Source organism: Rhagoletis pomonella, unplaced genomic scaffold (assembly GCF_013731165.1).
Source record: "Rhagoletis pomonella isolate Grant_MI unplaced genomic scaffold, Rhpom_1.0 Rhpom_scaffold_00007, whole genome shotgun sequence".
NCBI lineage: Eukaryota > Metazoa > Arthropoda > Insecta > Diptera > Tephritidae > Rhagoletis > Rhagoletis pomonella.
The window spans coordinates 31,221,486-31,238,714 of NW_023458561.1; the positions used below are offsets into that span (position 1 = coordinate 31,221,486).

Sequence of the window (17,229 nt, forward strand, 5' to 3'; positions counted from 1 at the left end):
AGTTTGGTATGGAGATTTATGAAAGCAATCCCATACTCACATAGAAAAGTAGGAGCTATTGAAAAATGGGTGTACTAGGTTTATCCCAAACAAGTGAAAATTTCATATATGTATGTACATTGGTATGTAGTATAATGGTAAAGCGGCAGTCACACCTCAGATCCAAGTGGAATTTTCTAAGCACATCGCATCCTAAAAATAAGTACAATTACTTTCGTTTAATAAATAAATCGTTTTTTATTTACGTGTTAACAATTAGTTAGAGTTGTTAATAAATTAGTTAATTTACGTATGAATAAGTATCTACTTATGTATGTGTTTGCTAATCAATGAAAAAGTAAACTTAACCGTAAAACATTAGGTGCGAAAAAAGTGGTGAAAGTGAACTGTTAACTAACTTAGATAACTAAATTAATATGTGAGTACAGGAAGTGTTCAACTATGGCACAAGGACTAAAAAAAAAACCGCACAATACGCACAGCTGTGCTAACTGTGCACTTACGGTGCTTCTTAAACAACCAACATTTTTGCATAAGGAAATAGTTTGAAATATCGAAAGGTCTTAAAACTAGTCATTCTTAATTAGAAAAATATGAATTAACAATTTTTTAATATTTGGCTTAGGTGCTATAGTGTTAACGTTACCACTAGAAAATCGAATAAAAAAAGACAATATATTTTAATGCATTGGTACAAAGTACTATCACAAGAGTTGCCGACTGTGTGTAGCAACTCACAAGATTTTCTGTTCATTTAATACCTAAATAGTATGTTTGTGGTATTCAATGAAGACTGACTCGACTTTGTTGAACAATTCGGGTGGTGGAGCTGGCAATTTATCTACATAAATACATACACATGTATGTATGTATGTATGTATGTCGAATAACTTAAACTCCTCAAAGACTTGTTGTGGCTTGCAGTTTTAAATATCGCGTGCCATTCTCTGTATCTGCGAGGCGTGCTATATGCTCTGAAGCGGCATAGCAGGTGGTGGCGGTAGGCGTGCTAGGTCGGCTATTATTCGAGTTTTGTCGTATCCGCATTGCACCCCAAATGAGTACGACCACCGAGGTTACCAATATACCAACGCCAAGACCGGGCAGGAAGCTCTTATTCAGCGACTCTACAAAGTTATATGTGTGTTGCTGGGTGGTTTGTTGTGATTGACTTGCTTCTTCGAAAATTGTGTTATAATTTCGTTTAGAATTCGTGAGATGTTCATCGATTGTCTGTGCTACAATGGGCGCATAGCTCGTTTCGGCGTCACGATAAGTGGACAGCTCCGCTTTGTATGGACGTCGTTGATATTGGCGCACCTCTGGTACGGAACCAGGTGTGCTAAGCTGAAGCTTGGTGATATTTGAGCAGCCAACATTCAAGTCGGCATCGTGATTTTCCTCTTGTACCATAACTAGACAGAAGCGGTAACTGTAGCGAGTAAGAAGGAAAAATTTGAAAGGAAAGTTATTACATAAATAAAATTATTTAAGGTAAAGTTTGTAATCTTTCTTACACCGTGCGACAAGAACCAAAAAAAATTTTAAAACACACGAAAAAAATACTTTCAGGATTTTTTTGAAGGACTTCGGAATTTTAAAAATTATGATTAATTCAAAAAATTATTTAAGAAATTCAGTGCAATTTTTTGAACCACAAGGAGGAATAGGTATTCAAAAAGCTTTTTTAAATAATTTTATTATTTAAGCTAATAAAGCTAGGAGTGGGAAATTCAAGGATGCAATTTTAAAAGGGCATTCAGTACCTACTTATTCACCATTGTGCACTTAAAAAATAATCTTTTTCAATTCCACAGAATTTACGATTATATTTTTATACCTATAATATTATTATACATTGCGCTAAATTTTTTTAAATATTCTATTGAATTAATCACATGTTTGAAACTCCAAAGTCCTTTAAAAATCCTGACGTCAGATAGAATTTTATTCAGTTAACGTGGAAAAAGAAACTTTTTTCAATGATATTCAAAATTTTTTTCCGATCAAATAATAATCGTTATTATTGAATTTTTTTCTTTGTCGATCATCTCATAACCGTTATTTTTAGATTTATTTTTTTAGATCATAAGGGATTTAAAACGGTCATAAACGGTCACTATAAAGATTAAAAATGTTTGAAAAAAATAAAAATCCAAATTATTTTTTTTACCGACAAACTAAAAATCCAAATTTGGCGATTATTTTTGGTTTAAAAATAACTATTTTGCAGTGATATGAAAATAAAAATCTTGATATTTAATGCTTATTTTCGGTGCCTGGTTTGAGTGGAAGATGAATTTTAAAACCTACGACGACCATTATTCATTCGTTTATAAAAAAATTTCAAGCAATTTTAGGTTTTTGTAAATTACCTCCATTTATATTAATAATTAAAATAATTAATAATAACATTGTATTTTTTTATCTAAATGAAAAACGATCCGCCCTCAAAGTTTTGTGCTCGGGGCAGCGGCTCCCTTAATCTCCCGTAGCTGCGCCACAGATTATAAACAAATATACATATGCACATATGAATTACCTTTCGCCAATTTCCAAAGAAGAGCTGTCTGGTACAATTACACTGACCGTATTTTGCCCATTTAACACCTTGCTTTCACAATGAATCTGAAAATAAATATTTGTGTTTGATTAGTACATAACTATATCCCTGTACCTGGGAAGCTCAAAGTTGAATTACTTGGAAATTAGCAAACTCTTATTTCCGAGGCTTTGATTAACTAAACAAAAAAATATTTCACCATTTTTTCCAATTTTAGAATTTTGCAAGTTTGAGGGATATTTATGAACACATATACATATGTATGTATGTATATAGTAAACTTAAGGGTTGAATACGTGCAAAATCGAAAATAAAAGAATATTTGTGCATAAAACTACAACCAGTTCGCACAATTAAATAAGTCAACTGCAGAGCGTCGAGCTTCCTAAACAAGCGCTTCCCCGAGAGTGGGCCAAAATAACGCACAGCCACTTGCGGGCCGCGTGCAATGCCCTCATTCGCCCTTTGAGGTCATAATTCTAATCATGGGCGGCCAAACTGAAAACCGGTTACCGGTACAGTTTTTAGGATAATTCATTTGTATCATAAAAATGATAGGAAAAACTGGTTAGCTTGGGGGATCATTACTCATCTGCAAGCCTATGAGAATTATTGATGAATCTTATCCTGCACGCTAGATGTTCCTATGGGCCGTCGGTGATATCTACGGTTTGTCCATAGTTGTTCGTCCCTCAACACATCGCTGGTTGCGGAACGGGCAACACTCTTCCGGCCTGTTTAACCCACTTCCGGTCTAAACTGGCAGTCGGTAATACGACCAAAAGATAGAGCATCCTCGACTAGGTAACTCATATCTTTTCGTTTTCCAATAAAAACATTTTCACTCAATTCAGAAGGACGAGTTGAAGCTCGGAGGTAATTTAGAGATTGAGAAACGAAAATTCGAGAGAAAATTGTTTCAAAGAAAAGGTACTAAAAATATGGACTTCCGGTGAGTTTAACCCACTTCCGGTAGTAACCAGAAGTCGGTAATACCACCAAAAGATGGAACATCCCTGATTTGATGAGTCATATTTTAGGGGGTTTCAATAAAAAACATTTCCCTCCATTTTTGAGGGAGTGAACGGGTGGTCTAGGACACGCTGTACAAGTACTATATTTGGGGCGTTTCTTTTCGCTTCCAAACTTACCGGTGAGTTATCGATTAATATTTCATTGATATTCTCCTCTTTGTAGACAAAGATTGCATCGCACATATAATCGTTTTTGCTCAGGTTAAGTATCCAGGTGAGTATCAGTCCATAATCGGCAGAGAAATGTAGTTCATGCAATACGATCTAGAAAAGTAAACGCAAGTTAGAGCCAATTTCCAAATCGAAGCTCCCATAACTTACCTCCTCCGATAGGTCCTTTATGTGCGTCGTATGATTTTGTCTCGTTATAGCTTCTAACTGTTCGATTATGTTAGCATTATCCTTCTCCACATTATCCATTTCGCAATTCAAAGTCTCCAGTGGTACTTGTATAAGAGGCGCACCCTCCAATCGGGGAGGTGTTACGCAAGTTGCGCTCATCAAATCGCTCGACTGTATCTTTGCGACCTGCAACCATTCGGCAAACGAGCGTATGGTGCAGTCACACGACAAGGGATTGTCCTGCATGGATAGGCTCTTTAATTCGCGTGCACCATCCAATGCATTCTTGGCTACAATCGAGATATCATTGCCAGCCAAGCGTAGCACTTGCAGTGATGGTAATGGGGTAATCAAATCAGATGTCAAGGCACGCAAGAAGTTATGTGTGAGATCGAGTGTTATGAGTCGTGTAAGATGTTGCAATGATGCGCTGGAGATGGCAACAATGCCATTGAAGCTTAAATCAAGATTTTCAAGTGCACCCAGACCGTAGAAGGCGTGATCTTGTAGCACATCGATTTGATTGTGACGCAGTGAGAGGCTGGTAAGGCCGGAGAAATTTTGCAAAGCTTTATTTTGTATGCTCTTGATGAGATTGCGATTCAGTTCCAGCGATTCTAGATTTCTCAAACCGGGCAAGGTGGTGGCAGTAAGTGGACCATTGAGGTTGTTGGCTGATAGGTCAAGTTGGCTATTTGAAAAATAATAAATAAAAGCAGTTAAGGTGTGTTAAATACATATTTTGTATAGGTAGAGACAAACAATTAGCGATAGTACCGTAAATTATAGCAGGCGGTTAGCGCTTTTAGACTGGTTGGATAATCGCCCAGGCGATTGCCACCTAACTTCAGCACTTCCAACTTGCGCAAGTTCATAAATGTACGCTGTGATATGCTGGATATTTGATTATTGCTTAGCTCAAGATAGACGAGATTTGAGAGGCCGGCGAAGTCTGAGGTGCCCAAAGCTTTTATTTTGTTATTAGACAGATCCAAGCGCTCGAGCGCGGTTAGTGTGGATATCGAGTTCCATGGCACACTTAAAAGCGCATTAGCTGGAAGGCCTACAGTGGTGAAAAGAAATTTAGATTAGTTTGAGAGAAAAACTAATTGGCTGAAGAGCATGAAAAAAATATGGCGATATCTGGCACACACCCAAAGCTTGCAATGGCCCTTTTATACCCAAAAACGCTGATTTATGTACGCGTTTTATCTCGCCGGATGAAATTACAAGACCATACAATGAAATGCCCTCAAAAATCTTTGCATCACTCAAGAAGGTTACGTTCCGCAACGAACAGTCCAACAGTGAGATGGTATAGGGTGACTCTCGCAGATTACTTGCGAGTACCTGCAATATGAGTACAGTGAAATATTAAAAAAGTAGTAAAACATTTTTAGAGTACAACAATTTGTAGCGTTCATTACCGTTAGGCCATGCAAATCACCGGTACAGCGTAGCGTATGTGGCAAATCGCAGCCACATTCCAAGCTGCGCGAGCTCGTCACATTCGGACACTTCCATTCAATGGTCGGATCATAGACGGGAATGGCGGATATTTCACCAGCCTTACGTCGCTTTGGCAAACCTTTGTTGAACAGCTTACCACTTGACTTTAAGGCTGGCGGTGGATGTGGTATCATAGGCTTAGATCTTTCTTTCGAAGAGGTAGATGAAGAGCTCGACAGCATAATTGAATTGGAAATATCATTGGTGTGATTGGACAGCGCTGACGAGGATGCGATATAGGGTGAGCTCTTCGTCAATAAGGTAATTGTTGTTATTGCTGAGGTCGGGATCATTGCCGGTACCGGTGTTGTTGTTGTTGTCGTTGTTGTTGTTTTTGTTATCGTTGTATCAGCATGAGCGATAAGCAAATCATTGCACATCGATCCACCGATTAAAGTGATTAACGTGAGTAAGTGTAGCAAATATGCGCTGAAATCAAGAGAAGAAAGTGTGGATGCATAAACATTAAAATACATACATACTTCCTTATTATGGGGAATAACAACAATTGATAATAATGATTAATAAGACAATGTATGTATGTATGTATGTATGTGACAGTGAAATGACAAAAGTATGAGTTTATGAATGGGACATACATATAGTACATACATATGTATGTTTGTAATTGCATGTTTGCATGTAGTGGAAGGTGCAAGCATGGCATGAAATACATATGTACAATTTTCTGGCGTGTGAACGAAATTACGGTAATCATAATAAATTGAGACATATTTTGATTGCGACACACAATTCTTATTTCCACTTTAGCTTTACAAAAATTATGCTGCACTTAAGTAACTGTTGATTTTTTTTGTTTAGGACAACGTAAAATTGAGGCCAAAATATTTTATTCGTATTTTTATTTGATTGAGGGGTTTCCCTAAAATATACCATCTCTTGAAAGCAAACCGATTTTTATGAAAAGTTCGCGCTCAGATGTTGGGGAAGTGTATTCTACTAATATTATACATACCCTTGTGGTCAGCTGATTAAGTTAAGTGACATTTTGACCAGTTTTGGCTAGTTTTCTATTTGTTGTATATTTAATGTTTATAATTTTTCCATACAAGTCTGGCACATTACATAACCAGCGCCACACAAATCAACATTTCAAACTTGGTACAAAAATGAAACAAACTTTAACAATTACACCCAAAAATTTTAAACATTTAATTAAAATGCATTTTACTTCATAAAAAGTATGCTCGACAATTACTTTTATATGGAAGAAAATGCATAGCACTGCCAGCAAAAAAAAATATGTCAATTAAAAATCAATGCGATTTTCTAGCGTCTTTAAGTTTGCACTTTAACCTACTCAAATTTAATGGGCTATGAAACTGTTTACCTAAAATTTTTCTAAAAATTTTTAATAAAAAGTTAAAAAATTTTGGGTGTAATTGTTAAAGTTTGTTGAATTTTTATAATTTTTGTGCGAAGTTTCAAATGTGGATTTATGTGGCGCTGCTTACGTAATGTGCCAATCTTTTATAAAAAAAAATTATTAACATTAAATAATCAAAAGGAAAAATAACCAAAAAAGGTCAAAATGTCACTTAACATGATCAGCTGACCACAAGTGCACATACCACATTAGGGTGGCCCAAAAATACATAGCAAAATCTCCCCAGAACTGAAGAATATCAAAAATAAGGAGACACGTATTTTTTATTTTGAAATCGATTAATATTTACCCGCGCGGTCGAAGTTTTCCATGTATTTTACATGGGGAAAATACATTTTTTCGTAGAATTGTTCAAAAAATCTTTAAATATAATTATTTTTTGATCGAAGAAGAACATTTCCTTTCAGAAATCTTCAAAGAGTAACACTATGATGCTTATTTAACTTAACTGTTATATACAAAAATTTGTAATTTTATCTTTTCATAACCACATCACACATTGGAGGTGTTAATTTTTTTTTTTCCTTTTCTCTCGATGATTTCTGTGGGTATGTGGGTAAAAATTTTGAAAAATAGAGTTGCCAGATATGCCAGTTTTAAATTGTTTAAACGCTCAATAAGATAGTTAAGTTTCTTCATCAAACCTTAAAGCGTTTGAAGATATTTAAAACATTTTTTACGGGGTTGCCACTTTTCTAAAAAATACAACAAAAATTTAAGCTTACTTAATACCATAATATGGGTATCAAATGGAAGTTCCAATCTGTTTAGAAACAAATTTTGTTCCAAAAAAATGTGTTTGAAGGGCAGATACATTTTAAAAGCTAGGTGAGAAAATGACACTTAATCTATTTAAGCTGAATTAAAATGACTTTCGGTAATTTTTATAGTTTCATTTTTTCCGTTTCTCCAGAGCGACACCTTCTACAAATAAATTTGCCAAAAATAAATAGTAAGTCCTAGCTACCTCAGAATTGCATTTGAGTGTACTAAAATTGAAAGGGGCTATAAAACTGCATACTAAACTTTTTTTCTAAAGAGTGTAATGAAAAAGTGCATTATTTTAATGAAAATTTGCGGAATTTTCTTAAATTTTGCACAAGGTTTGGAACTCTGATGTTTGGGATTTCATTGTAGAATTAACCATATTTTTATAAAAAATTAGCGACAAATAAAATATTTAAACAAAAGTTGCCCGTATTGCAAAAAAACTCTTTGTACCTAAACTTTATTGATTGATTGTATGTAGGTAGAGTAAATCACCTTACGAGCACCACTTCCTGTCTTAAGGCTGGTCTGCATTTGTCATCTTGTGACACAACTTTCTTCTCCCTCATCCGCGAGGTAACCGGTAATTATATTAATAGACTGGTGCTTACACATATGTTAGTGTTTAGACGAGCTTCTCGTTCTTCTTGTGGCGTGTGCCTTGATGTTGTCACACAAAGAGGAGGAACCAACAGTTTTACGCCGACTCCGAACGGCCGAGAGAGCCTGTTTAGCAGCTCATGTAAACGACTGATGACTTAGGGCCAGTTTTTCAGTGCCAGTTTAAACTTAGATTAAATAAACTGAGTTTAAATTGAACAGCTGGCTGACAATTAATTGGCTGATCTTAGTTTAAACCAGCCAGATCGGGCGTTTAAATTGAGTTTAAACCACGGCCGTGCACTGAGAAACTGGCCCTTATTTTAAAATAAATCAATCAATAAATATGCAGATTTTTTAATATTGAATACAAATGCCATTGAATTTGACATATTTGAAACAGGCCATTAGAGTCCACCCATCAAAAAAAAAAATGTTTCAAAATTTTTTATTTAAAGGCGTCGTATTTACGTTGCCTTGAAATCATAAAAGTTCGTATGAAAAACATTATATGTATATGTATACATTTCTTCAAAAGAAATAAACCGCTTAGGTCAAGCAACTTGCTTTATAGAGAAATTCCACATATTGCCCATGCACAAACTATGTATTTATAATTTATTTGCATATTTGTAGCTTCAATAACGCTTTTGAACAGATTTACATACTTATGTATGTATGTACTCGTATTAAGCCTATTAAATCAATGACATGCCATACAAAAGAGTTCTCAGGAACACATCTAAAGCGTTGCACTGTTTTTGGGTCAAGATAGAAAACGTTGACATTTTGACACATATAAACAAAATAGTTGCGAGATTCATAACAAATTTGCCTGATAACTATATTATGTGCCAACCAATTTGCCAATTATTAAAATTAACCCTAACTTGACGAACCATATTTTTTTTGTGAGTATATTTTAATATTAGAAATCTTTCAGTGCAGACTGTGTCGAACTTTCCGATCATTTGAAGTGTAACTAAACTCAACTGAAAACAATGGAAATATTCTTAGCAAAGTGACTGGGGAGCTGAAAACAGCGAGGTTGTTATCGAGTTCCACGAGAAGGATCCTCAACGTGTTGTGGTCTCAGTTGGTATTCTTCGAAAGCCATAACTACTGAATGGGTATACTACGAACACAGCCACCGTGGCAGAGTGGTTAGAGGTGTGCACTATCACTCGATAGGACAAGACTTCGTTCCTTGGTCCAAGCAATATCCAGAAAATGAAAGAAAAATGTTTTTAATAGCGTTAGCCGTGAAAAAGCTTCTCATGCATCGTAAAACTGTAGGTCCGTCAATTTATATACTAGCAACGCCAAGACGGACACCACCAATTGGAGAAGAAGTTCGACTAAACATGTAGGTCAGCTACATTCTGAATACCGCAGCTGACAGGCCGTCGCCTCCAGCAGCTTTGCTATTTTTCAGCCGGGAATTTTTGTTCGTAACAAACATAGTCATCGACTCCGTCATCGTCGATTCTGGGCAATAGGTTCGTCTTCACCACAACTTTTACTGCTGCTGCCATTCAGCAGGGTGGAAAAGGGTTCCCTCCATAACTTAAGTACGTTCTGGACATCGGTCACTAGGTCGCCCGCCATGTTGTTCTTACAGGAGTTCGCCCTGGTCTTGAAACCTTCCGCAAGCGGACTAACTCTGGTAAAATTTTTGGAAGGTTTTCCTGTCGGCCAGAATTTCAAGCTCATGTCGTTTGGCGTACCTCTTCTTATTGCGACGAATACGTCTTGCTACCCTCTTCAGTGGTCCTCATCAAAAAAGAGGGTCTCAACCGAGACTTGGTTTTTCTTTTCCACTGGAAGGGGTTTTTACGTTGCCCCGTGGTCCCAACCCCTGAGCACAATCCATTTGCTGCGATGCTGGTTTCTCAACCGAATACACCTTTATATAGCGAGCTGATTGACAGTAGCAAAAAAGTCTTTAACCGTCTTTCAACCACAGCCTATTAAATCAGCACAGGATTCCTTCTTATCAGTTCTAGTGTTAAAACGAAAACGAAAACGAAAGCGACTCTCCAGCGAGTTCGAGAATCATATTTACAATTGAAAATGCTTCTAAACTAGACATATTTAATTCATTACTTTATCACCGACATCACCTCCATTCAAATCCAATTATGCTTATATGTACTTGCCTTGCCGCCTTCGCTGTTTGTCTTGACTATTGTCTGCTTGTCGACGACAAACATACATACATACGTATGTACATATGGGTATGCATAAATAAATATGTACGTACAGACAAAAAAAGCGTAAATTCATGTAGAGTCCGACTTTATGCTAATGAGTCAGAGTAGTGCTAGAAAACTAAATAAATTTTATTAGTTCTGATGTGCATTTGCACCAAAAGTGGCAAATTATGAGGTGACAGACACTAGCAGCGCATCATGAAAAGTGGAAAAATTTAAAATTGTCGCATCAAATATGTAGAAGAATGGAGGTGACACACCAAAACCGGAGTGGACCGGCCCCCGAGGCTTTAAAAACCTTAATTCATCTGCATGTGCAACAGTCGGGCGGCAACATTGAAGCGCGGAGCATAAACGGCTGTGGCAAGTGCATATGTAAATTCGCAATCCTTTAGCATAGCCTACATAGATGCAAAGCAAAGTGATCGCTATCCTTACACATATCCTTAAGGCGATACGTAGTTCTAGAGTTGAGCAAAAAAATATTAAAGATATATTAAAAATAAAAAAAAACGGCTACAGAATTTATAGTGGGAAATTATGATTATTGCAAAAGATCGATAAATTAAGTGCGTTATTATTATATTTGTCGCGCTAGAACCATTGAACGAAACAAAAAAAATAATTAAATGTAAAAATATCTGCGCTCCCACTTAAAGTAAGCATCTTGGATTTTAATCGCATTTAAATACATACATACATACATATGTGGTGCTCTTAATCAATTCCTGGAATTTTGCCGCTGCTCGTGAAACCTCAACCTTATCAGCGTTTTATAAAAAAAAACATTAATTGTTAAACGAAATGCGCTTCAAATCGAAAATAGCAATAATCAGCCTTTCGATGGTGTTGAGCTGCTGCTTGTGGGCGCACAGTGATGCAAAAATGCTAACAAGATGCCAATTGGCTAAAGAGTTGCTGGCCCATGACTTTCCGAGAAGTTATATTTCGAATTGTGAGTGTTTAAAGCAAAATGAATTGAATTGTGCGCTTCAAGAAGATACAAATGTTTATTTATGTACATTAAGGTGGTTAAAAAATGCATGTGAAAAAGTAAAGTCCGAATTTTAATGCTCTCACACCTAGATAGTTCTATATCGAAAAATATGTTCTTTTTTTTATTTCGAAATAAAAAAAATATTAAGGGGTCGCTCAAAGCGCTCCAAATTATCTGTATATCTGTTATATGGGGGAAAAAATTTTTTATTAAAAATGGTACATAATTCTTGAAAACCAATATTTTTCGATCGGAAAACTCGCTTTCGCCTCAGGAGACTTACAATAATAATACCCAATTGTCTACTTTACCATTTTTTAATCCTAACTATTTCTTATGGAGCGCACCATTGCACTTTTAAGGGTTTTGCCGTCCGATCGAAAATTATTGATTTTCAAGAATTTTATACCATTTCTATGGAAAATTGTTTTTTGCCATAAAACAAACATGGAAAACTTTGACCTCTAAATATTTTTTGAATTAAAAATAAAAGAACGTAAAATTTTTTGCTGTATATAACATTTCTAGGGGGTGAGAGAATTAAAATCCTGAGTGTACTTTTTTGGGACGATCCCACACATGAGCAAAGGAGTACAGAGACTGAAAATGAGAGCATTTTTTTACATGCTGAAACCAAAAAGATATACGGGCCTGTTCTGGTTTTCAATAATTTGGTTTTTGCTCTTCGGATAACACCGTGTGACAGTTAATTTTTCAAAAAAAAAAAATCAATATATTCACGAAATCAGGGGCCAAATATGCGTTTAATAATAAATAACGGCGTTTTCAATTCCTGACTGGATTTATTTCAAAAGACTTTGAAATTTCAAAGATTTAATTATTTGAAAAAATGATTTTAAAACTTCAGTGAAAAAAGAAAAAAAACCTGTAGCATTGAAAAAACACTATTTTTCCCTGTGTCCTTTTAAAACTATATCCTAGAAAATAATTGAAAATTTCCACATTTCCGATATCGGTGCTTCTAATTGTATTAGTTAAGTATAAATACTTCATTAAAAGGATATCTCCCTTACGTATTCGTCCTTCAAAATATTTATTTGTCTTTATTCTATTGAATTTATACTTTTTTTGACACCCATTATTTATTCTACATTGCAATGAATATTTTAAATAAAATAGTTTAAAAAGCTTTGTCATGTGAATTTTTTATACAAATTTTTAATTTATAAAAAGACTAACCTATTCTTAATTTTTTTTTATGAATTTGGATGTTAGTATTTTCATCAAGAAAGCTCTGCACTTTAATTTTTTTTTTTATAAAAAAAAACATATATAAATTGACTTAAGGCATTGTCTGAAAATAAAATGTCTATTGATTTTTCGGGATTTTTAAGGACCTTGCGAGATTTTCTCGGGATTTCTTGATATTTTCCGCAATTTTCGTAAGGTTTTTTTTCGATCTTGCCGGATTTATTCAGGACCTTGAAGGATTTTTTATTTTTTTTTTTGTGTAGAACTTACCGGAATTTTTGGGGAAAATTGCTTTTCCTAAATGCCATAAAATGGATACTCTGCACGGTTTTACCAGCATGCAAGATATTTCATCAGAATGGTTTTGAAAAATTATTTAATAATGAAGGCATTTATTTTAAACCCTTAAGATTATATCATAAAATTATCTACAAAATTATCTTTTTGGGTTTAATAAACAATTTAATATGACAAAATTAGCAGAGTTAGTTGAACGGGAATCTATTTTGTATACACGCAAGTTTTTCAACAAGTTTAGAATTATGTATAAAGTATTTTCTTTTATTTTGGTTAAATCACTGGTGTGATTGTTAATCAGCTTTTATCCTTTTGTAATTGTTTTATTAGGGGTGTGTCTTGTGGAAAACGAAAGCGGCCGAAGTACTTCAAAAGTTATGCAATTAGCGAATCACAGCGTGAGCTATGGACTTTTTCAGGTTAGTACTTATAAATATTAAATAGCCTTATACTTTTAAAAGTTTCGACAAAAAATAATAATAGAATTTGCACTTACTTCATTTTCAGATAAATAGTAAAACCTGGTGTCGAAAAGGTCGAAAGGGTGGAATTTGTAATATTAAATGTGAAGGTAAAAGTATGGTTAATATTAAAAAAAAAAAAATACATAAAGTTCAAAAAACCTAAAAGTCTTAGAGCCTTGCGCTTCTACACAAGAATATCTTTTAATCTTATAAAAAATTCGTGATAGGGATGGAGGAGATTTATGTTAGGCCAAGAATATAAATGCAGGATCGAAAGCTCTCCAAACAAAATAATATCCTAGATTTGCCTCGTGAAAATTCTTTAAATGTATAATTCTTTCTATCAATTGGATGAAATCTATAACCTCACAAAGGGGCGCGCTGCTTGTTCTTGCAGAGCATCTTCGTTTAAATCAAGATATTACATGATTCTAATAAGGTAGTCCAACTGATCGTGGAAGACCTTTTTGCTTGAAGTGAGCCTCAGTCTTTGAGTCGATTTTCTCTTGAAGTAACTCGTCAAAATTGTGTTTTCTAGTCTTACGGCGATTTTCCTGGAACGTCACTATCGATGAATGGTGGTCACTATCGCGATACTATCGGAAATATTTTTTCATCGCGTTTTTATTCCGTTATTCGATGTCAGTTATAATTCCTACTTCAAGAATTCATAATTATTTGTGCGATCGTGTAAACATATACAAAGGAAATATGTTCCATAAGTTTTTTTTTACATGTCGAGAATGAGCAACCACTTCAAAAAAAAAAAAAAATTGTCAGAATTAGCAGTAAGCCTTGCACTTTTTACCAAAATTCAATGAACTACAAAAATGCATACTCAAAACTTTTCTAAGAATTCTAATTAAAAAACTCGAAATTTTGATGACTTGAAAACTCCTAATTTTCATAAAATGTTTGAAATTGGGGCATGCATAGTTTTCGTTAGATAATGAACTATAATTTAAAAAAATAATGATGAACATTTAATGAAAAAAATATTAGCCTGATATCGTTTCTCGTTGTTTAAAATAGACGACCCACCGCACACCACAGGCTGCATGAGGCGGCGATTTAAGGCTGAATTTGTGGTGCCATACCATTAGCCATAACCATAACCGTAGCAATTAAATGTTCCGATAAAACGTATTCGCAACTATGTATACGATTATTGGTGCCATACTATAACACCAGAGCCATAACCGTAGGTAGCTATTTAATTTTGATTTTTCGCCATAACCATAAGCAGCTCTGAAGTAGTTTGCTATGTTATGGCTAAGGCGTTATGGTTATGACACCTCTAATTTGGCCTTTAGTTGGCCTCCGCGTGTTGCAACATACACGGAAGCAGCAGTTTATTTTCAGCATTTTTTGAAGAAAATTACTCAATAATTTTTGGAATTTTCTCTACTGATATGTTGTTTTATTTTTCCAATGTCAAAAGCCGGATTTTTTGTTTGAAGAAGTTGGTACCACAAACAATACGAAACACGATTTATGTTAGATAGCTAACATGGCGTATAAGAAGAAGAAGTGAAACTGCCTTCTAAAAATTATTAGGGGTATTCTCGATCCGTTGCATACTGTCTAGCATGGTGCCTAGATAGCATATATATGAAACAACAACAAAATTATGAAATTATACCTATTGTATCGTGCAGTGGTGTTTTGAGTCAAATAACTACATATGCGTAGACTAGATAAAAAGTCGGTACTGAGCGGGCAACTTTAGCGGCTATTCCCTAAGTGGATTAAATATGTAATGTGTATAAGTGCATGCAGATGACGATCAAATTCACTTATGTAAATACATACATGTCTATATGTACAGCATACTTTATGTGTGATTACGTTGGCGTTGATTTCCAACATGCCATGCGCCATAAGAAAAGTTTCTTACACGAAAGCTGCTAATTTCAATTATATATCAACTAACTTGTTTAACATAGGCTTGCGAATGCAAAGAATATTTTTATTTGACGTCAAGCCTACTTTGTTAGTGAAGTCAATTCGGTTTATACAAATGCGACTCTTTCGTCATTATAAAAAAAAAAACAAAACAGGTAAATACATATGTACATTAGCGTGGGCCGAAAATCCGCTTTTTAGAATTTTGATTGGTAATAGCAAAAATATGGTTCATTACGCTCTAAAACCAATCTGTGGGAAAGATGACAATTTTTGGTCAATATCTTAGGCTCGCCCAAGTCCATTAAAGTTCAAGTGCCAAACAACATTTTTTTTAAGCTTATTTCGATTCTCTACAAAAAAAGGCCCATATACCAAATTATGTAGGCCTAATACTTTCGAAAATACTTGCAATTTTATAAAAAAAAAATTATGTGGTATGTTTATTTTTATTTCTATTTTTAACCGACTTCCAAAAAAGGAAGAGGTTATCAGTTCGTCGGAATCTTTTTTTTTTTTTATGTATGTTACCGCATAACTTTGGACCACGTCAACCGATTTGCATCGGAAAGGTAGTGTCTCAGTGGTGGTCCCATACTAATCTGGTTATCCGATCCGATCAGTGGATCATGAGATATATATATATATATATTTTTTTTTTATATGAGAGTTGAAGTCGGTTTTTTTTTTTTGGCTAAAAATTACTTGTTACTTTTATTTTTCTGTAGATTTCTTAAATGACGAAATTTCGGATGACTCTCGCTGTGCCATGCAGATTTTCAATCGACACGGCTTTCAGGCCTGGCCTGGTTGGGTGAAAAAATGTCGTGGGCATACCTTGCCCGATGTATCCAGATGCTGAACATAAATCAGTGCAGCGGAATCTATGTCTGTAGGTGATGAACAGATGGAATACCACATGGGTGGTTAATACTCTTAGCTTTGCAGGTGGCCCACATACATACATATACTATGTATGTACATATATATGTACATGCAAGTGTATGCCGGCGTGACCGATAGACTTAAGTACATATATACATACATACATAAGAGTATTGACTGAGGGCTAAGGTTCCAGTGGAATTACTAATGCGACAGTCAAGATAAACAAACACACTCATACATACACACATACATACATACATAAATACATAATAATGAGAAATATTGACTTTTTATACAAATGAACGATTTACCCTTAAGTATCGCATCGCATACAAATCAAGTACTCGTACATACATACATACATACATTAATTAATTTCGAATATGTGAAGTAGTAGTGCGCTTACAAATTTACACATGCACCATTACTAAAAATTAAATAAAACTAGCTTTTAAATTTTATAAATTCGATGTTAAGTAGCATCAATTGGCATAAGTAAACTAAATTTCTATTCATACATACATAGATGTTATACATAGTTACTATGTAAATAAGTAGGAAATAATTTAGTATTAACGCAAATAAAATAAAGTAAAATACGAAATTTAATAACAAATTAAATTAATGTAAACTTTTGCTCGTAGCTCGTTTGTATGCTGCTATGTGCCTCGTCGATTGACAATTTCCGTTCCTGGTTAATTTTGCTAGAGTCGCATTTTCTTATCACTTATGTATGTTGATAAGCGCAACGGCAAAAGGTGAAAAGATAAAGAGTAATGTAAGAGTTGCGTACATACTTTAATTAACATGCACCTACATATGTACATTTGTAAATCCCTTAAAACAATTGTGCGCTTCAGATGTTTGTTCTTCGATCGGCTTAAGCCTTAACTTTATTTGGGCCAATGAATAAATGCTGCCATACGCACTTGTGTAAGTCCATACATACATAGTACACATGTATTTAATGTACCGGTATTAATTTTAGTTGCTTCACGAGTCGACTTTTGTTTTGTTTTAAAGACACAA

The 17,229-nt window shown here is 34.7% G+C and overlaps 2 protein-coding genes across 5 annotated transcripts in view; one reads left to right on the forward strand and one right to left on the reverse strand.

The window, feature by feature from the left end:
• Positions 1-253: 253 nt before the first annotated feature.
• LOC118742593 overlaps positions 254-17,229 on the reverse strand; it is a 54,003-nt gene continuing 37,027 nt past the window's right edge. For 2 of the 4 annotated variants that reach the window (XM_036474785.1, XM_036474784.1), the window contains 7 exons: positions 5,367-5,877; positions 5,094-5,289; positions 4,717-5,002; positions 3,919-4,630; positions 3,715-3,861; positions 2,543-2,628; positions 254-1,432 (listed from right to left, as the gene is read on the reverse strand). In XM_036474785.1, the coding sequence (XP_036330678.1) occupies positions 901-1,432; positions 2,543-2,628; positions 3,715-3,861; positions 3,919-4,630; positions 4,717-5,002; positions 5,094-5,289; positions 5,367-5,828 (2,421 nt within the window). In that variant the 5' untranslated portion in view covers positions 5,829-5,877 and the 3' untranslated portion in view covers positions 254-900. Of the gene's footprint in view, positions 1,433-2,542; positions 2,629-3,714; positions 3,862-3,918; positions 4,631-4,716; positions 5,003-5,093; positions 5,290-5,366; positions 5,878-9,951; positions 10,161-11,133; positions 11,211-17,229 lie in introns of those variants that run through there. The other 2 variants (XM_036474787.1, XM_036474786.1) reach the window with 2 other exon arrangements.
• LOC118742598 (lysozyme) lies at positions 10,513-16,417 on the forward strand. Its single transcript, XM_036474797.1, has 4 exons — positions 10,513-11,392; positions 13,274-13,362; positions 13,451-13,514; positions 16,041-16,417. The coding sequence occupies exons 1-4, from the start codon at positions 11,242-11,244 to the stop codon at positions 16,172-16,174; spliced, it is 438 nt and encodes a 145-aa protein (XP_036330690.1). The 5' UTR covers positions 10,513-11,241; the 3' UTR covers positions 16,175-16,417.